We start from the raw sequence: 27,681 nt of genomic DNA, 5'->3' as shown, positions 1-27,681 counted from the left end.
CTTGATCATGTGCAATGCAGTCTTTCATAATGAGTTGAATAGTATGGGGTGAAGTGTTACATCCTGTGATGCAGTCATCCAGCATCTAGTGGCTTAGAGGGGCTGGATGGTGGCCACAATGCAGCATGGACAGGTGGACTTTGTCCTCTCAGGGGAGAGAGGATTCAGAGGGATGGATATCAGGAGGTCTGACATGCAGTTATATGTTGTCTTTCAGTTTGTTGATGGACCAGTGAGTGATATGATTATGGATATGTTTCTGGAGGTGGTATCTGGTGGTTATGGAGGAAGAGAAGAGATTCTTTGTGTGTGATATACATATTTGGATGTTTTAATGTTTCTTGGCATGTGTGGGTGTTCTGCTATGTAGTATATTTAGTGGGCTGTGTTTGTGGAAGCTGTGGCAAGTGTTTCTGTGCCTTTCATGTTAAGGTGATCCTTAACTTTGAGGACTTCCATTTCATGGTGTAGATGATCTGTAGGTGCTGTATTTGTGCAGCCTGTAATTGTCTTTAGGGCCTTGTTCTGTATAGTTTGTAGGGTGTTGTGGTGAGTCTTAGTGAGATTAGGGGACCATGCGGTGCTTGTACAATTCAGAGGGCCTAAATAGGCTTAGATGTTCTTAGCTGCTATTTTGTGGTTTCTACGTTGGGTTGCATGTGTCTGATCATCTGCCTAGGTGATTGCATTGGCCTTATATTTTGGACCTGGTGTTGGAAATTGCTTGTGAAGAGATTAGATAGCATAGGTGAGAGTGTTGCTCCTTATGGGGTAGCAACAACATCAGCCTTTCATTTCAGATTATACTTATGTTACCTGCTGTTGTATCTTGGAAGAACTGCTGACTCTACTATCCCCAGCATTGCTCTTGGTACTGGATAAGAGATTCTGGCGAGAATAACTGCGAAAGTTGTCCCAGTAGTTATTGGCCCTTGTTCCTGGGGGAATCTGGCAAGCAATAAACATCATTAACTGACAATTCACATCTCATTCAAGGTTTTCAATCAATTTTAACAATCTGTCAAAACTATGAAAAAAGAAAAAATATTTTTTTTATATATTATATATTATATATATATATATATCATAACTTTCTATGCAAATTTCATATTCATCTAAAACCGACTCTGCAAGAATCACCTGATTATTGAGAACGTCAGTGGTTGCTGGATGTGGTGGCCGGAGTGATGAGGAATGCAAGGAAGCCCAATGATCAGTAATCTGTTGTGCTTGCGTTAAACCTGAATTCTCACCCAAGGAACTAAGTGGGTTGCCATCTCTCTCAATAGGATTACACCCAACAGTATCAAAAAGTGGGGAATGGGAGCGTGATCTATATTGGCTCTCTCCTTGTAGGTCACGGAGATCAGATGAAGTCAGATGGGAGGTTACTTGCTGGTAAGGTGATTGATTCTGGCCACTGTAATGGTCACTAAGCCGTCCATAGATAGGGTTACTAACTCCAGAGTAATCAAGTCCTACATCACCGTGTGGAGGCTGAGCATGTGGGGGTGCTGAAGGCGTGGAAGGACAGGGTGGGGGAGCAGATGGTGTGGCAGGGCAAGGGGGGCCTGCAGATGGAAAACCTGGAAAGGAGAAGCTCTGTGGAATTCTTAGCATTGGATCCATACACTTTGGAGGAAAAAGATTTTGCCTTGAGGGTGGTGGAGGAACTGAAGGAACACTCTCCTCATGGGCAAACAAATTTCTATTCCTTCCTTCTTCACTAAAGCTCATTCCTTCTTCTGCTCTGCCAATTCCACCGCTGTCTGTCCACACCGGACTAGCTGCTCCATCACTCAGCAACTGCAAAGAAAATAACAATTCAATTCCATCCATACATATACCAAAGGCTTTTTTTCCCCCTTACACGGGGGGTAGCCAAAAAGAAAAAGGCATAGAAACCACGCCCACCCATTCCATCCCCTACATACTCTACTACCCTCCACCCTCTTCCCTCCCTCACATCTTGGCACCTCCTGGATGACAGGTTATCCCTGCATCCTGTCCACTGCCCTGGGTCAGAAGCAGTGTCGCAGGACACAGTACATCCACAGCAAGGCCCCTTCATTAATTCGGCAACCCCGCCTCTCCATTCTCTCATGCAGAAAAGGAGAAGACGGGGAGAAATCCCTTTGGGCTGTGTCAATTTATTTCTCATACATACTCCCTCACCCACCATCCCCCATTCCCTCATGCATCACAGCATCATCCATATGCAACCGTTCTCCATTCACTCCTATCTTCTGTCCTCTCCCGTCCTTCCTCAATAGACATTCCTCTCTTTCATAATGCCCCTTTTACCCCATCCATCCATCTCATCCTAGGATGCCCCCTCATATTCACTCCTTCCACCTCTGCCTTCCACACCTCTTTTACTAATCTTTCTTCACTCATTCTTTCCATGTGTCCAAACCATCCCAATACTCTTTCATCAACCCTATCTCCCAACTCCCTTTCCACCCCTGTTCTCCTCCTCGCCTCCTCATTTCTCACTCTAGCCTAGTAACCCCTATCATACTTCTCAGACATTTCATCTCAAACACATTCAAACTCCTTCTCTCTTCCATGTTTCTGTCCTGTACAGTGCTGTTGGCATAATCACTCCTTCAAATAACCTCCTCTTAGCATCCACTCCCAAATGGGGTACTGGCTGCATGTTATTGTGGCAAAGTAGCATGCAGTTGATACCTTAGGGTCTATATGGGGCGCCCCTATAGACCAGAGCCACACATCATTTTATCTGTGTTAGAGGAAGACTCTGTTCATGGAGAAATTATGACACTTTTATTATACTACAACTGTCCCTCCATTATGCTGTCCCCCAACCCCTTGTTCTTGTCCTGTACCATTTCTTGAATATTCATTTCCTTTTTTTGCCTACCCTGTGGTTGGGGATAGAATGCTGCCACCAAGTCTTCCCACTTCAGTTGTAAAAGGCGACAAAAAATGGGACGGGGGTTAGGACTAGGAATCCTGCTACTTGTAGCCCCACAGGGGACATTCCATCTATATCATAGAATAATAATTTCTTTAATCTTTCTCTTAATCCAGTAAACCTAGGCCAAGTATTTCAAATAAGTTCAGTCAAAATTCAATCAACTTTATTAGATTATTTCAAGATATTTAAATGCTTCCTTTATTCACTTGAACAAAGTGACTGTTGTATACATTTTCTAATATAATATTTTTTTAATTTCCTTTTTAAAGACTGGTCTTCTAACATGTATATGTACAATTTTATTTTCAAATCTGCATTCAAATAAGTAGTTCCAGGCCATGATACCTGTACTTTCCTAGTTATTCCATCCTTATATTTACCAGTATTTACATACATGCATGTACCAAAGGTGTTTTTTTTCCTTACATGGGAGGTAACCAATAAACAAAGGCACAGAAACCACTCCCACCCATTCCATCCCTTACATACTCAACTTCCCTCTACTTTCTTCCCTCCCTCTTATCTTGGCACCTCCTGGATGATGGGTCATCACTGCATCTTGTCCACTGCCCTGGGTTAGAAGCAGTGTCACAAGACACAACACATCCACAGCAAGGCCGCTTCATTAAATTGGCGACCCCCCTCCCTCTGTCCCCTCATGCAGAAAAGAAGATGGGGAGAAATCCCTTTGGGCTGTGTCAATTTATTTCTCATACATACTCCCCCACCCCACTCCCCCTCATGCATCACAGCATCATCCATACACAACCATTCTTCACTCACCCCTATCTTCTGTCCTCTCTCATCCTTTCTCAACAGACATTCCCCTCTTTCCCATTGCCCCTTTTACCACATTCATCCACCTCATCCTAGGTTGCCTCATGTTCACTCCTTCCACCTCTGCCTTCCACACCTCTTTTACTAGTCTTTCTTCACTCATTCTTTCAATGTGTCCAAACCATCCCAATACTCTTTCATAAACCCTATCTCCCAACTCCCTTTCCACCCCTGTTCTCCTCCTCACCTCCTCATTTCTCACTCTATCTAGCCTAGTAATCCCTATCATACTTCTCAGACATTTCATCTCAAACACATTCAAACTCCTTCTCTCTTATGTTCCATGTTTCTGCCCTGTAAAGTGCTGCTGGCACAATCACTCCTTCATACAATCTCCTCTTAACATACATTCCCAAATGTCTATTTCTCATTACACTTTTCAATCCACCAAGGCATTTACTCGCTTCTCTCAATCTACATTCTACCTCCACCCCCACTCCACTAGATAATTCTTAGGACACATTAACATACAAAGAAAGACTGTCCAAATTGGAACTACCAACACTGGAACAAAGAAGAGAAAGAGGAGATCTACTGACTATAGAATCATAAAAAGAATGGAAATCCTAGATAGAGATGATTTATTAATGTGGGACAACAGAAAAACAAGAGGACATGAAAAGTAACTCAAAAAGGGCAATTATAGAAGAGATCTGAAAAAGAATAGCTTCCCACACAGTGGTGGATACCTGGAATAAATCAGATAAGGCAACAGTGTGTGCAAATACTATTCAAGAATTTACGAACAAACTTGAAGCTGAAAGACACAAAGATGGGTCACTATGAGCATACCTCCTTTCTTGTATAATAACCTAGGTAAATACAACTAGGTAATTACTATAGACAACATTCCTCTCAACTGAATAAAACTGCCTAATGAAAAAAAAAAATTGTGTAAAGTCATATAATAAATTGAAAGGACTGACTGACATGGGTTTAATCCTTCTCCTGTGGACACTTCCCCTCAGCTGAATAAAAGTGAATAACAGCTAGAATAAAAGTAAGTCATAAAATACAGCAAATAAGACAACTTTATGTGGAAAACCAAATTTGGTAACTAGACATACACTGCTGTATATCCTTTTTTCTTACTTATTCCCCATGGACAGGGACCAATAATAAGTGGTCATCCAGCAAGATAGACAACAGAAAAAATAACTTCACTGCTGTCCATTTTCAAAACCCTTTACCTCCAAATGGAGATGTTGTTGTTATTGTCATTCCCTAGACTGTCTGGCTGAGCCTTCCTGTCTCCCTAGGGAACACTATGGCTGGAACAGGGTTTTCTCTCAAATCCTTTATAGAGTGTATATTGTGCTGTAACATGCATGATTGTGTACAATGCAGTCTTCGATAATGTGTTGTATAGTATGGGGTGAAGCGTTGCATCCTGGACAGTTATGTGCAATGCAGTTATCCAGCCTCTTCTGGTAGTTTAGAAGGGCTGGATGGGGACTGCACTGCACTCTGGCCATGTAGACTCTCCTCTCAGGGGAGAGAAGATCCAGAGGGATGGATATCAGGGGGTCTGGCATACAGCTATATGTTGTCTTTCAGTTTGTTGATGGAGCAGTGAGTGATATGACTATGGGTGTTTCCATAGGCTGGTGTCTGGTGGTTGTGGAGGAAGAGAAGAGAGTTTTGTGTGTGATACAGGTATTTGGGAGTTGTTGTGATGTTTCTTTGCATGTGTGAATGTTCTGCTATGTAGTGAAGTGGGTGTGCTGTGTTTATTGAGGCTGTGGCAAGTATTTGTGTGCCTCTCATGTCAAGGTGACCCTTGATTTTGAGAACTTTTATTTCATAGTTTAGTTGGTCTGTAGGTGTTGTATTTGTGCAACCTGTAATTGTCTTTAGGTCTTTGTTTTGTATGGGCTCACATGATTCATCACTAAGTGTATGCACTGTTTGTATATTGTAGTATTTTCTTTTTATCCAAATGTTGTACCTGTAATTGAATTCAGTACATTAAATCTAGGTAAGCATTTAGTCTTTATGTTTGTGATGTGTTATTTGAATAACATGGATGTTTTGTATATCATGCCAAGAATCTTTAGTGTATATTTACCTAGTTGTATCTTACGGGAAGGGGAGCTATGCTTGTGGTGTCCTGTCTTTGTATCTCACAGTGTCTTGTTTGCTCTTAGATTCATGTACAGTTTTTGCACACACTATAGTTTTGTCCTGTTTGTTCCTGACATCCACCGCCCCGTGTGGAAAACTGTTTTTTTATTTTCAAGTTTCTCCTATAACTATCCTTTTTGAGTTTCATGTCCCCTTGTATTTCTCTTATCCCAATTTAGTAAGTCCTCTCTATCAAGGACTTCCATGCTATTCATGATTCTGTGGATAGTCAACAGGACCTCTTTCTTTGTAAATTCATATGACAGGTTTAAAAGTGTTGGGGCCATCTTTGTAGATGCTCTCTGGATTCTTTCATTCTTCTTTATATTCTTTTTGGTACTGAGTGACCATAGTGTTGCAGCATGTCAGGTAATACATTTCTCCATAGAGCCTCTCCACTTTTTACTGTCATCTCTCCCGAACGGATTTCTTTGCAGTTAAAATCTCCCATAAGTACCAGGTTTCCTCCATCCTTCAACATCTCGTTTAATGAATGCCTTGCATCTTCTAATATTTTTGAATGTATGCCCTCTTTCCAGAGTCGGTGGTTCTAGTTTTGACAATCTTTCTTGATATGACATTTTTGGTAGTGTTGGGGCCACCTTTGTAGTTGCTCTCTGGATTCTCTCAATTTTCTTTATATTCTTTTTAGTACTGGGTGACATTAGTGTTGCTGCATACTCTAATTTAGGCCTTATCAGTGTGACTAATATTTTCTTTACTATTTCTTCATCCAAGTAAATAAAAGCCACCTTTATTGATCTTAGCAAGTTATAGGTTTTGCTGACAATTTTGTTTATATATTTGTCAGAGGACATATATTTTGTGATGATCACTCCCAGGTTTTTTTTCAGATCCCACTTTCGTTACTTCTTTTTCACCAATTCTATATTGTCCTGATATCCTTTTTTTTTTTTTTTTTTCTAAATTCCATTATACTACATTTCTTTATGTTGAAGTCCACTTCCCACTTCTCACTCCATTCCCAGACCATGTTCAGATCTCTCTGTATTGAGTCACAGTCAATTTTAGTATTCACTTTCTTTAACAATTTTGCATCATCTGGTGTGTGTGTGTGTTATGAGAGTGTTGTTAATACAAAGGCATGGTATGTATTTGTATTTTGTTATTCAGTTGGTGAGAAGTGTGGTTGTAGATTTGGCTGGGGCTATTTTGAGTATATTTGTAGTGAATCAGATGTTGATTGTGTTTAGGTATGGTTGTAGTAATATACCTAGTTGTAATATATGGGAAGGGAGTTATGCTCGTGGTGACCCGTCTTTGTATCTTCACAGCATCAAGTGTTTTCTTAAAATCTTGAATAGTGTTTGCACACACTATTTCTTCATCTAAATTATTCTATGGATCCAGTACTCTATGTGGGAAGCTATTTTTTTCAGATCTCTTCTACAGTTATCCTTTTTGAGTTTCTTTTTGAGCCCTTTTGTTTTTCCAGTCCCATTTTAATAAATCATTCATATCTGGGATTTCCATTCCTTTCATGATTCTATAGTCAGCAGATCTCCTCTTTCTCTTCTTTGTTCCATAGTTGGTAATTCCAATTTTGACCATCTTTGTTTGTATGTTAATTTGGAGTGATTTGGTGCCAACTTTGTCGTTGCTCTTTGTATTCTTTCTAATTTCTTTATATTCTTTTTAGTACTGGGTGTCCATAGTGTTGCTGCATACTCCAGTTTTGGTCTTATCAGTGTAACTAATATTTTTTCAATAATTTCCTCAGCCAAGTAGTCAAATGACACTTTCATTGACCTTAATAGGTTGAAGTCTCTGACTATTTTGTTGATATGTTTGTCCGGGGTGTCATGTCTTTGCTGATTATTACTCTAAGGTCTCTTTCTGAGTTCACTTTTTTTACTTCTTCACTAATTTTATAATTTCTTGATATTCTATTTTTATTTTTTTCCAAACTCCATTATACTACATTTCTTGATATTGAAGTTTACTTCCCACTTTTGAGTCCATTTCCAGATTTTGTCTAGGTCTAACTGTAATGATTCACAATCCTCTTCTGTTCTTACTTTCTTTAGTATTTTTGCATTATCTGGAAAAGAAATTCATATAACACTCCACTCCTTCATCCATGTCATTTATATATATGGCAAACATGATAGGAGCCAACATCGAACCTTGTAGGACACCACTTATTATTTCTTCCCAATTCGAGTATTTGTCTCTATTTACTATCATCAATTTTCTCCCAGTCTTCCAACCATTCCAGTAATTTTCCTCTGATGCCACCTATTGATTCTATTTTTCTTATCAGTTTCCTGTGTGGTACCTTATCAAATGCTTTTTGTAGGTCTAGAAAGGCACAGTCTGCCCATCCATCCCTTTCTTGTATTATTTCAATTAGTCTCGAATACAAGTAGATCAGGTTTGTTGTACATGGTCTTCCTTGTCTAAATTCAAATTGATTTGGATTCAGTATATCTTTTTCTTTCAGATGTTTAACACCTCTACTTTTGATAACTTTTTCATATATTTTTACCATTGTGCTGAGACTGGTCTGTAGTTGGTTGGATCTTCCTTGTTTCCTCCTTTATATATTGGTACAATATTTGCATTTTTCCAGTCCTGTGATACCTTTCCTTCTTTGAGTGAGTATTTGATTATATTGTATATTTTGTCTGTCAACTCCTCTACGCATTCTTTCAGTATCCAACTTGCAATTCCATCTGAACCACGTGATTTTCTGACATCTAGGTTTTTTATTTGGTCTCTGATTTCCTTTGTCTACATTACAGTGTGTCATGTAATTGCTATGTTATCTGTGTAGGAAGAATTTTGCATTTCTGAGGTGTCGAGTGTGGGTATATCATGAATGTATGGATTAAGTGAGTGTGGGGGATAGATCCGAGCTCTGTGGTACTTGGTTCTTAAAAGTTTCTAATTGGCCATTATATGACACATAGACATTTCTACCTACCAGATAATTGGCTAGCCACCTTTTGTATTTACCTAGTTGTATCTTATGGGAAAGGGGAGCTAAGCTCGTGGTGTCTTATCTTTGTGTCTCTCCATATACAGGTTGCTTTTAAATTTTTGTACTGTTTTTGCACATACTGTGTTTTCATTCAATGTGTTCCATACATCCACCACTCTGTAGGGAAAGCTATTCTTTTTCAGGTCCCTTCTATAATTGTCCTTTTTAAGCTGCTTTCTATGTCCTCTTGCATTTCTTTTATCGCAATTTGGTAAGTCTTCTCTGTCAAGGACTTCCATTACCTTCATAATTCTATAGTCAACAAGTCACCTCTTTCTCTACTCTGTTCCAGAGCTGGCAACTCCAATTTTAACAGTCTTTCTTCATATAGGAATTTTGATAGTCCTGGGGCCATCCTCATAGCTGCTCTCTGGATTCTCTCAATCATTTTTATATTCTTTTTTGTATTGGGTGACCAGTGTCACTGCATACTCCAATTTAGGCCTTATCATTGTGACTAGTATTTTCTTTACCATTTCTATATCCAAGTAGGTAAAAGCCACTTTTATTGCTCTTAGTAAGTTGTAGGTTTTGCCGACAATCTTGTTTATATGTTTGTCAGGGGGCATATCTTTTGTGATGATCACTCCCAGGTCTTTTTCAGATCCCTTTTAAATTCTTTATCATCAATTTTATATCGTAAGATATCCTTTTTTTTTTTTTCAAACTCCATTATGATATATTTTTTGTTATTGTTGTGCATGTTTGTGTTACATATTTTGTTTCTAAGGTTTAGATGGCAATGGCGTCAAAAGCTTTACTCATGTCTAATGTTATGAGAAGGGGCCTTTCTGAATTGATACCATGTAAAACTTTGTGTGAGCTTTATAAGAAAAAAGGTTTGTAGAATGTAGTGGTCTAAAACTGTGTTGTTTCAGTATGGGGAGTATGTGGTGTGGTGAGTTGTAGTATGAGGCATTCTATGACTTTGGAGGGGGTGCAGAGAAGTGTGATTGGGTGGTGTGATGTTGGAACTGTTGGGTCTTGGGGATGGTGATGGTTTTCCCATGCTTCCAGATTGCAGGTGTGTTGTGTGAATTGCTGTGGTTTACAATGTTAGTGAGTTATGCCATACGGTCCAATGTGTTTTAGGTGGATGTTACTTATGTGGTCAGGGCTGCAGGAGGATGAGTGCGCAAGGTTATGGATTATATGTTTTGTCTGGTTGCCTATGGCAGGTGTAGAGTCTGGGTCTGTGTGGAAGTCTTTCTTATGTTGAACGGTGCTTTGGTCATTGGGGTGAGGGGTGAGATGGCTTCTCTGTGCAAAATAATTTATGAGTGTGTTTCCTTGTTGTCTGTTTGAGGGTAAATTGACTGGTGTTGTGGCTATTGCTGCGTGAGTGTGTCATGTTTACTATTGAATAGTGTAATGCTGTTGAGTGTTTTGTACAGTTTACTGGTATTTGTTTTGCAATTGTGTTGACAAAATCTTGCCAATTTTGTGTTTCCTGTTTACGTATTTTGTTGTTTAGTTTAATATTCAATGCTTGTATTTGGTCTGCTATATTTTGAGGGATAGATGTGGAAATATTGCACTTAAATTATTGTATTCTGATGAGGCCTTGGATTTCTAGTGTGAAGTTGGGGTTGTGTGATTTTCTGTTGCCTCTAGGGATGTATTTCTTGTCTGCAATTTGTATGATTGTATTAAAAGTATGCATACATATATACATACATACATATACCAAGGCTTTTTCCCCTTTACAAGGGAGGTAGCACAGCAGTGTTTATGTTTGTGATTGGTGTACTATTTTGCGTCTCAAAATGTTGTTCTGTCTCTTCAGTAAAAGTTTCTTGTGATTAGTATATGTGTGTCTGTGACCAACTGGAGTGCTTCATGCTTTGGTGATGATGATGATTGGAAGGTGGTCAGATCCAAGACAGGTGTAGTTGGAGGAAGTGCAGCCCTGAGGAGTTGACACTTGGTCTCTGGATCAGGTCCAAAATCTCTATTCATCAATTTCAACTGTATTTCTTCCACTTTTTCACATTAGGGAAGGTGACAAAATGTGACACCTCCTCTCCTCCCACTGCTTTCAGTCAATGACATAGAAACAGTTCTACACTAATACAGCACAGATAATAATACAAAATTCCTTTCCAGGCAAAACTACAGTAAAATTCCAAGACATTCACATCCAGATAAAAAAACAAGCTCTTCAAGATAACCACTAAACTCAATACTCCACCAACCCCCAAAAAATAATACCACTCAAGAGAAACAAGAACCACATTGGCATGCTTGCATTCAGGACACCATCCAACTGCCTAGCCATAGAATCAAACTATCTTAAATGGAACCATCACACAGACGACACTGAACACCTCATCCTTTAATGCCCCATACTAATTATCCCTAGACAACAACTTAATCTTTCTTCCCTGATTGACTTATAGGCCCAGCCAGAGGACATCACCAGTTATTTGGGAGCAATGGGGCAATGGATTAATTTTGCAATTGTTTTGTTTCCCACTGAGTAATACCCTCATTAAGCCTTTATCCATTTCCAATGCTTTGCATTATTGGCATAGTCAAGATTATGTAACAGTTTACAGTCTTCCACATTTTTTATACTATGATCTTTGCATCATCTGCAGATATGTTTGTGTAGCTTGTCAGACCATCCATTAAGTCATTTACACTGATCAAGAACATCACACTGACCCTCATGGGATTCTGCTAGTCACCATTCTCCATTCTGACATCTTATCTCATGTACTGGTCTTGCAGAAAATCCTTCTATCGATCAAAATACTTACCTCTCAAAGTCTTCCCATGTGCTCCACTTTCCATGGTAGTTGATTGCATAGCTTGTGAAATGCCTTCTCAAGATCTAAGAAACCCTTTTTTACAGCACATCAACAGTTTGAGTAAAAGCTAGCAGATTCAATACACATGATCTTCCAGATCTAAAATCAGATATGCTGTCATCCAAAAAGTTGACTTCTTCAACATATTCAAACTAAGATTTATTCTACAATGCTGATCAGGGACAGTGGTCTATAATTCAGTGATATCTCTTTATGTCCTCTCTCTGAATTATTGCATGGTAACAGATGTTCCAGTTTGGTTTTGTCAAGTAGCAGTGACTCAAGTTTTTTTTTCCTTCTGTTTCAGGTCCTCAGGTCAAATTAATTTTCCTATTAAAATACTTTAAGGCTTGGTTCTCCACTGTCTTAACCTGTAATAAATTTTTCCTTTTGTTTTGGAATCACAGTAACATTTTTCTTCACCTTTTCCTCCTGAGGTTTGTTTTCTCTTACCCTACCCATTGATGTTTTTTGTAAAGTCATCTATAAACGATTTCTATTTTGGAAAAAAAAAAAAAAAAAAAAAAAAAAAAAAAAAATTATTTCCACTGTGTTCTCTATCCCTCCCCACTGATGTAACTGTGTAGCCTTTGTTGTTTATGAATTGTTTATTTTTTGTTCATTTGGTTAAGGTAATCATAGTGCCTTTCTCCCTTCTTTCCTCCAGTGTAGTTTGCTTACTTGAGTTTCTCCATTCTCTCTTCATAGATACTGTATTTCATTGCTAAGAACAATAGCTTCTATCCTTGAGGATAATGAAAAGCCTCTATCCTTGAAGATAATGTCATGCTGAAGAGGTGAACTCAGAGATGATGTAGGAAAGACAGTAGGTAGCATAAAGGAGGGATTGCTGAAGTTATGTGATCAGTATTTTTCTTTGAGAGATTAGTCTCTGATCATAGGGGTGTCAATTACATCATTCAAATACCCAATAGAGGGCTCTATTCCTAGGGTGCCTTCAGCCTTGGTAAGTATCCTGTAGATCTATTCTTGCTTAGTTACATCTTTATAGTCAGTGTTCTAGACTGATTCAGTCAGACATCACAAACTCCCTTGTTCAGGGCCAGGACGGTGCCTTAAGACTTTGATCTTGGTGGGTGGGGATCCTTGTTCAAAGTGGATGCCCTTCCTAACTTCTGCACCATGACCAGGATTTGAACCCATGCACCTGACTTCCCTGGGTGGCTGTCAAACATAAGTATTACCAGAGAGTCATAGTGCTCCCCTTGTAAGTGTTCTACACTGTTGCTACTGTTGTTGCATTTCTAAGATAAGTGTGAGATATCAATTTATTAGCATTTTTACCATATAATGATCTAGCTTAAAGCATATTTATGGTTTATAATCGATGCATACACTTGCCTGATTACATTACTTCATTATTCTGGATCATGGTACTATATAACTTAATCATAATTTCCTTTCTCAGTGTTTTAGTACCTCTCACAATGTAGGAAGCCCTTATCTTCTTAATTTCAATAATTATATTTGTTGGTATTGAATTCATCAGCCATCTTTGGTACATTGTATATGGTTCGTTCAAAGCTGATTGCATGGCTTACAGTTAAATGCTTTGTTATTTTCCTTTTTCATATACACATTGAAAACATGGCTAGTATAAACACCAATTCCTGTGGTACTTCAATTCTAATTTCCCTTCAAACTGAATGCTCTCTTTAAATTACTGGTCTTACTTTCTGACATATGGGGTATTGATCCATAACTTTTATCCAGTTTGGAACTCTAGCGACAACTACTGACCAAAGTTAAACAGCATTCTTTCATGACTGGAGACTAAACTCCATTTAATGAGGAATACCGAGTTACTTTTGAATTCTACTGTCCCTCCTTCTCACTACCCTCTTTAAATTCCCCTTTACCACCTATATTACTCTCCTCTTAATTTTCATTTAGCACCCTGTGGTAATAACTCTGTCACTATTCCCTTGCATATCATATAAGTAAACAAACTGAGGCAGAATGAGGGGACTAGGAACCCCCTCTTTTCATACTCCATCCCTCTCCCCCATGAAATGAAGGATAAAGTATGCTTTGACTCGCCATATGCCTTATAAGGAGAGTTGAGGCTTTGTGTGTACATATCAATCAATGTGTTATCTCTAATCTCTTGCAGAAGACCAACAGCCTCCAGGAAACCAGCAACACCCTTCGGTTGGGGCCATAAGTTCCTTAAAGAAGAGATGCATGGACATACACATCCACACACCTCGTGGCGCAGTAGTTAGAGTTTTTGCCTGCCACTACAGAGGTCCGGGTTCAAATCCTGCCCAGAGCTGAAATAATTTCAGTATCACTGTGCTGCAGGTTGTTACTCCGGCTCTCGTGGGCGGGAAGTTGGGTGTGTGAGTGCGTATAAGGTCACAGTATTATTCATCGATCGGTCATATGAACTCTGAGCTCTCATCTGGGAGGTTAATAACTGTCAATCACAAGTCCAACATGTGATCCAAGACCATGGTGAACTTATAGGGAAGACCAAGAACAAGATCAATAGATAGGGTGAAAGTAGTAGTAGATGCAAGAGGAATGTCTATCGAGCATAGAAGAGTGTACAAGATAGGACTGAATGGAGTATGAATGTAAATGGACAAGGAAATGATGCAGTCCGGAGAGATGTTCTTCTTGTCTACTTTGTATACTTCTCAAGTGGATAAGGGAAGAGTTATCATAAAATAAGTTAGCAGAGGTAAACTAGCTCTGGCTGTCAGCCCCTCCTGTGGAAGTACTGTGTCTTGCTGCATTCCTTCTGACCTTGGCAGTGTGGTGGAGGGACAGGGTTGACCCTTCATATACAAGGTGCTAAGATGGGAAAGACAATGAATGGGTTTTTGGATGGATGTAGGGTGGGAGTATGCTTTAACTCAGTCACCTCTATTTATGTTGGGGAAAGAGCCTTTTGGATATTTACAAATTTTCCTTCCTTCCAACAAGTTGCTCATCCACTCAAGCAATTTCCTTTTCATGCCTTCAATTCTATTCAGATTTCATATTAGCTTCTTCTGTAGTACTTTACTAAATTCTTTCTTGAGAACAATGCATATGCAGCTTATCTGCTCATCTTTTAATTCACAGAAAATTCTGCTCACTTCTTTGTAACAAACTGTCAGTCAGTCAGTCTGTTGACACTGGTCTCTTGTAGGAGACCCACAACTTCCAGGTAGTCAGCAAACAAACAGTCTAAGAACAACAATGGATACCTTCAACTGATGTCCTGCAACACTGGATTAGAGGGAATCATATCCCTAGTGTCTTCTCTTCATAATCTGTCAACACTCACCTCCATCTTGAAGTGTAGCTGTGAGTTGCTGGCACTTGGTCTTTAAGCCAGGCCCAAGACTGTAATGATTTTTTTTTCCCAATCTATCATTACTTTTTTATATAAGGCAAGCTGACAACTGCTTACTACTTCCAGGCTCCTCCTTCAAGATGCACACAGATTTATACTACCATAAAACAGGTAACAGTCCAACATTCTTTCCTAAGTAGATCAATCAATCAATATGTTGCCCCATAAGTCTTGCTTGACACCTACAGGTGAGCCCATAAATCACTCTAAGAAGAGATACTATGTTGTTGTCTAGGGATCTATGGATGGAGTAGAGAACCATTTCTGGGTCTGTGGGTTTCCAGTCAACGAAACCTGACTATCTATTACAAACTGTTCCATATGAGGAAAAAATGAGGTGTAAATTTTGTTTGGGAATTTGGTGAAGTACAATATTTGGTAGTCTATTGTATTTACCTAGTTGTAATATACGAGAGGGGAGCTATGCTCGTGGTGACCCGTCTTTGTATCTCTCCGCATCAAGTTTTATCTTCAAATCTTGTATAATGTTTGCACATACTGTTTTGTTGTGCAGTACTTGTTTTGTGATCAGAGTATATGTTTTGTATGAGTATATTGTGGGGTACTAGGAATGGTTATTGTCCATATTAAAGGAAAATACTGGAGGGGTTGTTTTTGTATTCCATTTATTGGCCTGTGTTTGTGTGTTGTAGTGTGATGTGAGAGGTGGGTGAATGGAAGAGCCCTTAGATAGAATTGTGTGCCTCTTATTCTTGCGTGGTGCTCTATGGTAAGGATTTTGGTGACTAAATATAGGTGTTTTATTAACGTTGTTTTAGTAAAGCCATTGATTAATTATTCTTAATGCTTTATTTTGTACTGCTTGAAGAACCTTTCATTCATTTTTATAACTGTTAAAGTGAATGAAGCGGATGCATAAGTCAGTTCTTGTGGGGTCTTTATATACACTGATTTCTTGTTTCTGTTGTCCTAATCCTGTGCCTCCTAAGTATATTCAATTTCTTATCTACCTTTACCATGAGATTTTTAATGTGTGGAGTCAGTCAGTCCATTGCCCCTGGTCTCTCTTGCAAGAGATCCAGTTTCCAGGTGCACGTTGGTGTGGAGTGCAAGGAATGTATGTATCAAATATTAGGGTCTCCATCAAGTAAGAGAGATTGACCATTTAACTTCTCCCATATGATGACGCCTACATAGGTGTCATGAGGCAAGGGTGGGTATATGAGGATGCCTGCATTGGCATCTTGATTATATTTATTTTGTAGTTATAGCTGAGCAATCCCCATATTCTGTGAACTGGCTTGATCATATTTTCTGCGGTTATTAATATTTAGAGTGAAAGAGAACAAGTAATACAGCTGTAACTTTATATTTTACAATACGAATATTGTGATCCATCATCAAGTCATTGTGCATCAGACAGCTGATGCTGCCCATGAGAATTTGATTCATACTGAAGAGGTTAATCTGATTACAGTGAGACCTCTCATTAACGGACGTTAATTAGCTGTGTTTGTGGTGTTTTTGGTATTTTTGGTGCTGTTGTTTAGTGCGTGCAATCACTATGCCACCCAAAAACCACCGCAAACACAGCTAATTATCATCCATTAATGAGAGGTGGTACTGTATTGGGTACTTTAGATTTGCAGTAGTCACAGATAAGCAACTTCATTGGGGACTTCCGAGAGGTAAATTCATCTTTTTCCACTCCTCCACACTTATTACATGAGCCAACTTTCTTATTCCTATTCTTGTGTTGATTTCATATTACCTACACGAGTTTTTCTCTCTCCTATAGATGTACATCCTCTCACTTTACTCATTCCTCCAACACCCCATACTCTTTGCCTTGCCCCTTCTACATTAATTCTCATGTCAATCAGTTCTCCACTCAAAACCCTAATTCTCATTTCCATCTACCAGAGGAGCTTTGAAAATAACTTTTTTTTTCCTCTTGGCAGTGTTTTTTCTTAATTCAAATAATTTTAATCTATTTCACATTTCCTATAATCCAATACTGGCGGTCCTGCAAAGTGGACAGCAGAACTGCCCATTTCCAAAAATCGTCAACCCCTCGTCATCAGGGGGTGCATACTCTCACGTCTCCAGACTGGTCCCAAGATATCTGTCAGTCCCAATATTATTCCTAACACTTTTTCATACATGGAGAGCTGGCAACCAGTGACTGCTCCCCTTCTCCTACTACTTTCATCAAATGACAGAAGCAGTCCCACACAAATACAACACAGACAAATGCTCGAAGTTTCTTCCCAGAGATATCTCTAGAAGAGCTTGAGTATTAAAGCAGCCTCTGTGAAGCTGCAAAGTTTTCCACACAGCTAAACTCAAGGCAACAGTTATTTACTATTATAACCTGAGATTCCTGATCAATCTGTCTTCTATGATCTCTCCTAAATTCAAAATTACTGCCTCCAGCACCTAACCTTGACCCAGAAGCAAAATTTCTTGTAAATTTCAGACCCTCTTTTATTGCCTTTCCTTTTGTGTTTCAAGGTTTACATTTACACAAAACATGGTTTCCTTCTTTTTGTTCACAGTGAACAAGAAAAAAATACAATAGCTCCAACTGTTGCTCCTTCCTCTCAACAAATTCAGAATTCAATACACACCAGAAATGCTAGCCATAACAGTAAGATCTTAGAGGGGAAAAAAAAAAAAAAAAAAAAAAATCATCATCCTACTTTCTGAGTGAAATTAAGATGTAAACTTCCTTTTGATTTATTATGATGTTTCCAAGAAGACAAGCTGGGGAATACAAAAATGTAAACAAAAGCACTAAGAAATCTAACAGTTTATTGGTGTAGGAGGTTGTAGATACATAAAAGTCTGACAACTCAATAAGTTGAGCCCATATTTTCTACTTGTCCATGCTTTGCCTTTACAAATGCAGCCCAAATAAACCTGTATACACATGCACATGCACATGCAAAAGCACATATGTACACACATTCACATAGAAGTATGCAGGCACTCTCTCATTCACAGAAAATGACTAAAGCCCTCACACCCAAAGCCATAAACCATAAGAGCCAATACCCATCTCCTTCACACCTTCATTCTGGTGACAAAAGCAGTTTTATGATTACTTCCTTAATGATAACATTTGAGGCATTTTACTAAGAGAGACTAGCACCACTGAATGATCATAAATGACTAGTTATAATAATTTCTTTCAATGTCAAAAACTGGCAAAAAAATGTCTTGGGATAAGAATCTTCTAATACCTTGGGATAAAAATCTTCTGAAGTAAACACATATCCTTGATAAATATCACTGTAACAGTTCTGGTATTCATCTGCTACTATGATAATGGGCAGGACAGGGTAGAAAGGGAAGAATAGAGGAAGAGGTCGCGTGACAATTCTTAGCAGTGAGGCTGTGCACAGGAGCTACAGAAAAGGTGGAAGAGGAGGTAAAGATGTCCTTATGATCTAGTTTGTTTAATCTGTGACATACAAGAAAACTAGTCCCAGTCTCCTCTTTTCATTTGGTTTTCACGTTTTTGTGAACTTTTGTGAGCAATCCCAGTTCTTCTTATCTCTCCCTACATCTTATTAGCCAGGCTAGGAGTCATTCTGTCTGCCAATCTTTATTTTTATTCTTTGTATTATCTGTTTTTTCTTATAGCTTTCTTTTTTTGTGGTGATGACACGGCCAGTGCATATTCCAGTTTGGGGCATAGATTTTCTATCATATTTTCTCCCATTATTCTGTCATATTTTTCCATTAACAGACCATCCCAAATCAAAACTTAATGGTCTTGTTCCTCCTTTGCTTTTGTGATTATCTGATCTCCCATTATATAATTCAATAATGACATCATACTTTGGCCATTTCTAAACATCTGTTTTTTTTTTGTTTGTTTTTTCATTCCACTCTTGGCACCTTTCAAAAATTATATTTGCATTTTTCTGTGGTAGTTTACAATCCTCTTCACTTCACTCTTTTCATGATTTTGTACTGGGTCAGACATTTTACACACTGATTTAATACCATAATAGTGGAACCAACAGCTATGGACCTAGTGCTAGCAGTATGTCTTCTATTAGAATATACTTCTAAATTTTTACTTCAAAGGGCACTTCTGATGTGAAGATAAAGGGTGGGGCTCAAGCACACCCACTCTCCCATGCACACTCCAATTGATGGAAATGAAGTAAAGAAAGTAAATTTTGAAAGGGGCCTAGGAGTAATCATCACCAAAGACATGTCGCCAGATAATCATATAAATAAAATAGTCAGAGAAACATACAATTTGTTGGGATCAATAAAGGTGGCCTTTAAATACCTGGATAAGGAAATGATTAAGAAAATATTACAAACACTGATAAGGCCAAAACTGGAATATGCAGCGCTGATATGGTCACCCAGTACAAAAAAGATTATAAGAAAATTAGGAAGAATACAAAGATCAATGACAAAGAAGCCCTAACACTTTCAAACCTGACATATGAATAAAGACTGGCTGAACTGGAATTGCCAACCCTAGAACAAAGAAGAGAACAAGGGAACCTACTAACCATCTACAGAATTATGAAAGGAAAAGAATGCCTTGATAGAGAGGACTTATTAAAGTGGGACAGAGGAAAAACAAGAGGACATGCAATGAAACTCAAAAAGGATAACTACAGAAGAGACCTGAAAAAGAACAGCTTCCTACACAGAGTGATAGATATATGGAACAAATTGGATGAAAAAATAGTGTGTGCAAACACAATACAAGAATTTAAGAACAAACTTGATCTCGCAAGGTACAAAAATGGGTCACCATGAGCATAGCTCCCCTTCCCGTATAATACAACTAGGTAAATACATGTCTGTTGCCCTCAAGTAACTTCCCTCCTTCATTTTTGTAGTTGTTCCATTTATTGATGGCATATTCTTATTTCTACCCATTTCCTACCTTTCTGCATTTCTCTATCATTAAAGTCACTTCCCATTCCTGGTTCCATTTACTTCTCTCATCCAGACCATACTGTAACATACTGCTATTATCTTTGTCCTCTTATGATCTCTACATCATAAGCAAATAATTTAGTATAACTGTTGCATTCATCATGTCATTAATGTCAAGCCCTTTTCAAACAAAAACACAAAATCTCTTTCAAGTGATTTATGGACTTAACTTGTGGTCATGGCCACCTGGGGGTCGCAGGTCATGGGTCTCAGACAAAAGAGAGATGAACCAATAGACTGATTGTTACATACATTATAAATAATTCTGGTACCAACAGTAATCCTATGGAACCCCATTTCAGTTGCTTTCCTCCAACCAGACATCCCATCCTTCGCTGCTGCCCTCATTAATCTGTTCCTTATAAAGTCCTTTATCCACTCTAGCATATTAGGACATCACTACTTGCGACAATGGTTGAGGTGATGGCAGTTCAAACCCTGCCACTGGTGAGTTGAAGAAAGGGCATGATTTATTAAATTTCACACTACAAAGTCCTCTGTAAGGGGCACCATTCTAGACTCCTAATAGTGGGGAGTTTCGCAACATTAAACTGAATCATTACCAAATTCATATATATCTTTTGTGAAATCCATCATATCAAAACTTATTCCTGATTCAAGTAAATACAGTCCACCCATCCATCTTTATCCTACAACACATCAGCAAATCATGAAAGGCACAGAAGTCCTTCATAGAGAGAACTTACTAAATTGGGATAAGAGAAATACAAATGGACATGATAAGAAACTCAGAAAGGATAGTTATAGAAGAGACCTGAATAAAAAAGTTTTTCACATTGAGTGGTGGATATCTGGAACAAACTGGATAAAACAATAGTGTTTGAAAAAACTGTATACGACTTTAAGAGCAAACTAGACACTGCGAGATACAAAGATGGGACACCACGAGCATGGCTCCCCTTCCCGTAAGATACAACTGGGTAAATACTTGAATGAAAATTCTAAATTGCTGACACAAGACCTCAGGTTGCTGAATCCAAAGTGGTCATCTACCAGAATTTTTCATCCTTCTGAATACTTTATCCATCAATGTTTTCACAAAACTTGGTTATCACACTAATCAAAGATACCTGTCTATGATTTCAAGGTTACTAACTCATTCCTCCTTATATATTGGTATATTTCCAATTTCCAATTTTTTTGGCACTTTTCCTTCTTTTGATAAATAAACTATAAGTTCCTGAATCTTATCTACCAATTCTTTGAGCATCTATTTTGAGACCCTTTAAAGCCCCAAGGTTTCTCTTACATCCAATATCTACAATAACTTTTGCCCTTTGCATTTCTCCTTTCAGTTATTTCCTTCTTCTTGCTGATGTATGCAGCAGTGGTATGATTTCTACATGAATGGAAAGATATAACAAGATTGAAAGAATTAAATAAGTAGTAACCAAAATGCCTTGTAGCTAAATTATAGAGGCCAAAAAGCACCGCATCTGCCAGCATTAAAGGATTGAAGAAAAGACCCAACTGCAACGTTCAGGGCATTGAAGGTGGTCTGGAGTGGGGCATCACAAGGTCAAGGGTACAAACTGATAAAAGGCCACCTATCTAAAGGACATTAAAAAAAAAAAAAAAAAAAAAAAAAAAAGTTTCTAGTACATGTATATAGAAGTGTTTCACCTTTTACACAAGTGACTGATGTGCAACTGGAGAGGGCTCAGTGGAGTGTGTGAATTTGGATCTGGAGAGAGCCTTAGATAAGTTACCTAATAGACAACTACAATGAGAATTGGAGCATATTGAAAGGCTTAAAAGAAAATCTCTTGGAATGAACGAGGAATTTCCTGAAGAGACTGATACATGAGTACAGTAAAGAATGCAATGTCAGGATGGAAGGACATGGTTAGTAACCACCCCCACACAAACACATGTATCTTATGAAGTTATATTTTACGGGAAGAGAGCTATGCTCGTAGTGACTCAGAGTTGTATCTTTCTGCATCCATTTTGTTCTTAAAGTCATGTATAGTTTTAGCACTCACTGTTTCCTCATTTAGTTTGTTCCATACATCTATCCCTCTGAGTGGGAAGCTATTCATTTTCAGATCTCTTCTGTAACTGTCCTTCTTAAGTTTCTTCTTGTGTCCTCTTGTTTTTCTTCTGTCCCACTTCAGTAAGTCATCTCTATCAAGAATTTCCATCCCTTTCATAATTCTGTAATTAGTCAGAAAACCACCTCTTTCTCTTCTTTGTTCCAGGGTTCGTAGATTTAGTTTATCCAGTCTTTGTTCGTATGTCAATTTGGAGAGTGTTTGTGGCACCTTTTTCATTGCTCTTCGAATTCTTTCTAGTTTCTTAATGTATTTTTAGAACTAGGTATCCATAGCATTGCAGTGTACTCTAATTTTGGTCTTATCAGTGTAACTAGTATTTTCTTTACCATTTCTTCATCCATGTAGTCAAAGGCTACTTTCATTGATCTTAATAAATTAAAAGTTTCACCAACTAATTTGTAGACACATTTGTCTAGTGTCATGTCATTTGAGATAGTTACTCCTAGGTCCCTTTCTGAGTTTACTTCCTTTGTACCAATTTTATACTGACATGATATTCTATTTTTGCTTTTTTGAAATTCCATTATGCTACATTTCTTAATGTTGAAGTTCACTTTACACTTCTGACTCCATTTGCAGACTTTGTCCAGGTCTTCTTGAAAAGATTTGCAGTCTTCCTCTGTACTTACTCTCTTTAGTAATTTTGCATCATCTGCAAAGAAGTTCATATAACATTCCTCACCTTCATCCATATCATCTATATAAATAGCAAACATTATCAGAGCCAATACAGAGCCTTGTGGGACTCCACTTATCATATCTTCCAAAGTTGAGTTCTTGTCTCTAAGTACCACCCTCATTTTTCTCCAGTTCAAGAAATCTTTCATTCATTACAATAACTTTGTCAAAAGCCTTTTGTAAGTCCAAGAAAGCACAATCTGCAAATTCATCTTTCTTGTATTATTTCTATTGATATTGAGTAAAAGCATATTAAGTTTGTAGTACATGATCTTCCACTTCTAAAACCAAATTGTTTAGGATCTAGTATTTTGTTTTCTTCCAAGTATTCCATTTATTCTTAATAACTTTTTCTCATATTTTTGCTACTGTGCTTGTAAGGGATACCGGTCTATAGTTTGTTAAATTTTCTTTGTCTCCTTTGTATATTGGTACAATATTTGTATTTTGTATTTACCTAGTTGTATTATATGGGAAGGGAGCTATGCTTATGGTGACCCATCTTTGTATCTTTCAGCATCAAGTTTTTTCTTAAAATCTTGAATAGTGTTTGCACACACTGTTTCTTTATCTAGATTATTCCAGATATCCAGCATTCTGTTTGGGAAGCTATTCTTTTCAGATTTCTTCTATAGTTATCCTTTTTGAGTTTCTTTTCATGTCCTCTTGTTTTCCATTGTCACTTTTTAGTAAATCATTGCTATCAAGGATTTCCACTCTTTTCATGATTCTATAGTCAGTAGATCACCTCTTTCTCTTCTCTGCTCCAGTGTTGGTAGTTCCAATTTTGATATTCTTTGTATGTTGATTTGGAAAGAGTTGGTGCCAACTTTGTCGTTGCTCTTTGTATTCTTTCTAATTTCTTTATATTCTTTTTAGTACTGGGTGTCCATAGTGTCGCTGCATATTCCAGTTTTGGCCTTATTAATGTAACTAATATTTTTTTGATCATTTCTTCATCCAAATAGTCAAATGCCACTTTCATTGACCTTAATAGGTTAAAGGTTTCTCTGACTATTTTGTTGATATGTTTGTCCAGTGTCATGTCTTTGCTGATTATTACTCCAAGGTCTCTTTCCAAGTTCACTTCTTTTATTTCTTCTTCACCAATTTTATAATTTTTTGATATTCTGTTTTTACTTTTCAAAACTCCATTATACTACATTTTTTTATATTGAAGTTCACTTCCCATTTTTGAGTCAATTTCCAGATTTTGTCCAGGTCTAACTATAATGATTCACAATCCTGCTCTGTTCTTACTGTCTTTAGTATTTTTGAGTCATCTGCGAAGAAATTCATATAACATTCCACTCCATCCATGTCTTTTATATATGTGGTAAACATAATTGGAGCCAGCATCAACCCTTGTGGGACACCACTTATCATTTCTTCCCATTTTGAGTGTTCGTCTTTAACTACTACCCTCATTTTTTTCCTAGCCAGCTATCCATTCCAATAATTTTTCTCCAGTGTCACCTATTGATTCTATTTTTCTGATTAATTTCTTGTGTGGTACTTTATCAAATTATTTTTGTAGGCCTACATAGGCACAGTCTGCCCATCCATCCCTCTCTTGTATTATTTCTATTAGTCTTGAATAGAAGCAGATCAGATTTATTGTACGTGGTCTTCCTTGTCTAAATCCAAAGTGATTTGGATTCAGTATAGTTTTTTCTTCCAGATGTTTAACCCATCTACTTTTGATCACTTTTTCACATATTTTTGCTACTTTGCTTGTTAGGGAGACCGGTTTGTAGTTAGTTGGATTTGCCTTGTGCACACACATATGTGAATACACCTTTTTTTTCTCTTCTTTATTTCCTTTTTGTGTATGAAAATGGTACACAGCAGGTCTAACTATTGTAGCCAATATTGCAATTTACAGTTTTAAATGGTCCCAAATTGATGACCATGATTTCCTCCAATATATAAATTAAGACAGCCATGATACTGAATAATACACTACTGAATATCTACAAGCTTTAGTATTTGTATTCTCAAATTACCAAGACTTTAAAACAAAATACTCTTCAACAAATAAAAATATTACAGCATACAATTGCACTTGTGTGATGTAAAAATGTTTGTCTAACTCTTCAAATTATGTTTAATTGATATATTAAAGATACTTCAATCACATACATTAAGTCATTCCTCCATAGAAATGTTAAAGGCACTAAACAACCACAAAATCAAATAGGTTGTAAATACTTCTTTTACTTCAATTGCTTACAGCAATAAATATTGAGTTTCCACTTCATAATTTTTTCCACTCATGATCAGCCATCGTCATCACCCAGTTTTCAAATCTTGGTCACATGATCCCTCTACCTTCTTATCAAGTAATTAATTTGAAATTTTCTTGTCATCAGAGTTCTTTACCTTTGATTTTGATTCTTTACCTGATCACCATGACCATTATGTTGATCTTCCCTCCATATGAAATGTACCAGATCCAAGTGGTATATATACATATACCAAAGGCCTTTTCCCCTTAATACGTGGGGTGGCCAAGTCAAAGCATACACCTACTACATATACATTGAAACCCATTGAACATCCCTCCCATCTCAGCACTTCATGGATGAAGAATCATCCCTGTCAAGGGCAATGTAATGAGACACAACACCTCCACAACAGGGCCTGAGAGCCTGAGCTGATTTACCCCAACCATTTTATAATATGGCAACCTGCCTCTTTCTCTCTCTCAAAAAAAATAAAATAAAATAAAAATAAATAAATAAATAAATGAATAAATAAAATAAATAAAAAAAAAATAAGTAAAAATATAAAATAAAAAAAATAATAAATAAAATAAATAATAATACATATATATACCAAAGGCTTTTCCCCCTTATAAGGGAGGTAGCCAAGAAAACAAAGGCATAAAACCACTCTCACCCAATCCATCCCTAACACGCTCCACTACCCTCCACCCTCTTTCCTCCCTCTATCTTAGCACCTCCTGGATGATGGGTCATCCCTACATCTCACACAGCAAGGCTGCTTCATAATAATAAATAAATAAATAAATTAAATAAAATACAGATCAGGTGAAACATAAGTATAACAGATTCACAAGACTACATGATGATTACACATGATGAATATCTTGACTAGTGTGAATTACTATTGCAATCATATCAAACATACATTATCACCTATGTGTAATCAACAGACATAGCTTTAACACAGTTCCAGTAATCAAGTAGCTTTTTAGTGTCCTTTTAAACAAAAACCAATAAATATACAAGTAAATAGATAAACAAACAAATTAATAAATACATGAGTATACAAACTGGCTTCTCCTGACAGTAATGGCTCAATACATGCTTTCAATGCTGCTTGATATCTCATTTCCCTCACTTATGGAGCATCCACACCAACACTTTTAAGTATTTCACTGTTACAGGTAAATCTACTACTGATTGTTGTTCCATCTACTACAAAACTTCTTATGACAAAGAATACCAATGGGGAGATATACATGTATGAATACTACAAGGTTTAGAATAAAATTGTCTTCATTTTCTTGTAATCTATGTCGACTCATTGCTTTTAGACTCTATACAGTGACATAAAAATACTTATTTCAACTTGAGGGCTAAGTAAAAAAGCTGCTGATAGCTGTTTTTACTGGGAAACCATACAATAATCATTTCATGATTGCTGGGTGAATGTAAGTTTCTTTGATGGGATGTGGAGAAGGATCTTACAGGATCAAGCTAAAGCATTGGAACAGTGAAACACTCAAGGTACTTTTAATCAAAAGTTATATAGTTTAGGGGATGAAAGCTGACATTATATCATCATACATCATTTCAACAGCAATTCTGATGAAACCATCCCCTAGAAACAGTTCCTCCACCTTAGTTGTGGCGATTTGTCTCCGAGCCACATTAAAAAGGTGAAAAGTATGTGGAGTGGAAGATAGGTGGAAGAAAAGGTGGCCTCACCTGAAGGTGTTTGCTGAGAGCATGGATCTCCATGGAGTGAACGTACAGCTGATTAAAGCACTGATTTAACCCATTCATCAGCTGGTTCATGTTCCCATCTGCACCTGCAAGTATATGGACATACCAAATCAAAGTACATAAGAAGTCTGATTTCCTTAATATTATTCTACTTTTAGAGATTATCAAATCGGTAACAATAAGTTGCCTTGAGTTTCACCTACTGGAGACCGACAGTGTGTTTTATTTGTGTGAGACTGTTCCCATATTCCTGGCTTGTAGTAGTGGAATGAGGGTTACTGCTTATCAGCTCTCAGAAAGTGAAAAGGTGGAAGATGGTAAAAAAATGATTAAGAAATCTTGGACCCCATCTGGTGACAGTGACACCTCCATTCATTTCCTTTCTTCTCAGTCAGTCCATTGCTTCAGGCCTCTTTTGTAGGAAACCCTTCCTTCCAGAACATCTTTTTTATTTCTTTCACAATTCTCCAATCAAATACCTGCCCCACTTTACATACGCTTTCCTCTTACATTTTGTTTCCATCTTCTTTAATCTGTGCATCTCATATACTTCCCCATTTGTCACTTGCAACAATTCTTCATATCCTTGCTTCTTTTCTGCCACCACCACCCTTACTTCTTCATCACACAATTTGCTGGCTTTCCTGTACCCTCCCATCCTCCTCATCCTACATAGTGTCTGTACATTCTAGCACTTCCTCCATGTAACATGCCCATTCTTCCTCTATTCCTATTTTTCATTCCCTTATCTTTCACTACCTCCCACACCTCTCTGATTCTCCTGCTATTCTTTCTCTTTCTTCTCATTCAGTTGGTTCACCTTTAGCACTTCTCTGTTTTTTACACTCTGAATTCACATATAATGATTATCACACTGAAGACCTCACCCTTCAATGTTCTGCTCTCACTCTATCCTCCTTGAGTGAT

At 37.7% G+C, this 27,681-nt stretch overlaps 1 protein-coding gene across 17 annotated transcripts in view; it reads right to left on the bottom strand.

Annotated features, from left to right (window-relative positions):
- Positions 1-27,681, bottom strand: part of LOC143022115 (uncharacterized) — a 285,895-nt gene that overhangs the window by 123,701 nt on the left and 134,513 nt on the right. For all 17 annotated transcript variants that reach the window (XR_012966036.1, XM_076180165.1, XM_076180152.1 and 14 more), the window contains 3 exons: positions 26,737-26,840; positions 1,141-1,806; positions 817-948 (listed from right to left, as the gene is read on the bottom strand). Coding sequence is in view for 16 of the 17 variants with exons in the window: in XM_076180165.1 (XP_076036280.1) it covers positions 817-948; positions 1,141-1,806; positions 26,737-26,840 (902 nt within the window). In the remaining variant the exon portion in view is untranslated. The remainder of the gene's footprint in view (positions 1-816; positions 949-1,140; positions 1,807-26,736; positions 26,841-27,681) is intronic.

The sequence above is a fragment of the Oratosquilla oratoria genome, chromosome 3, assembly GCF_046742065.1.
Source record: "Oratosquilla oratoria isolate Oo_2021 chromosome 3, ASM4674206v1, whole genome shotgun sequence".
In the NCBI taxonomy this organism is placed as follows: Eukaryota; Metazoa; Arthropoda; class Malacostraca; order Stomatopoda; family Squillidae; genus Oratosquilla; species Oratosquilla oratoria.
Note: the sequence above shows the minus strand (reverse complement) of the source record. Positions and strands in the feature narration are given on the sequence as shown.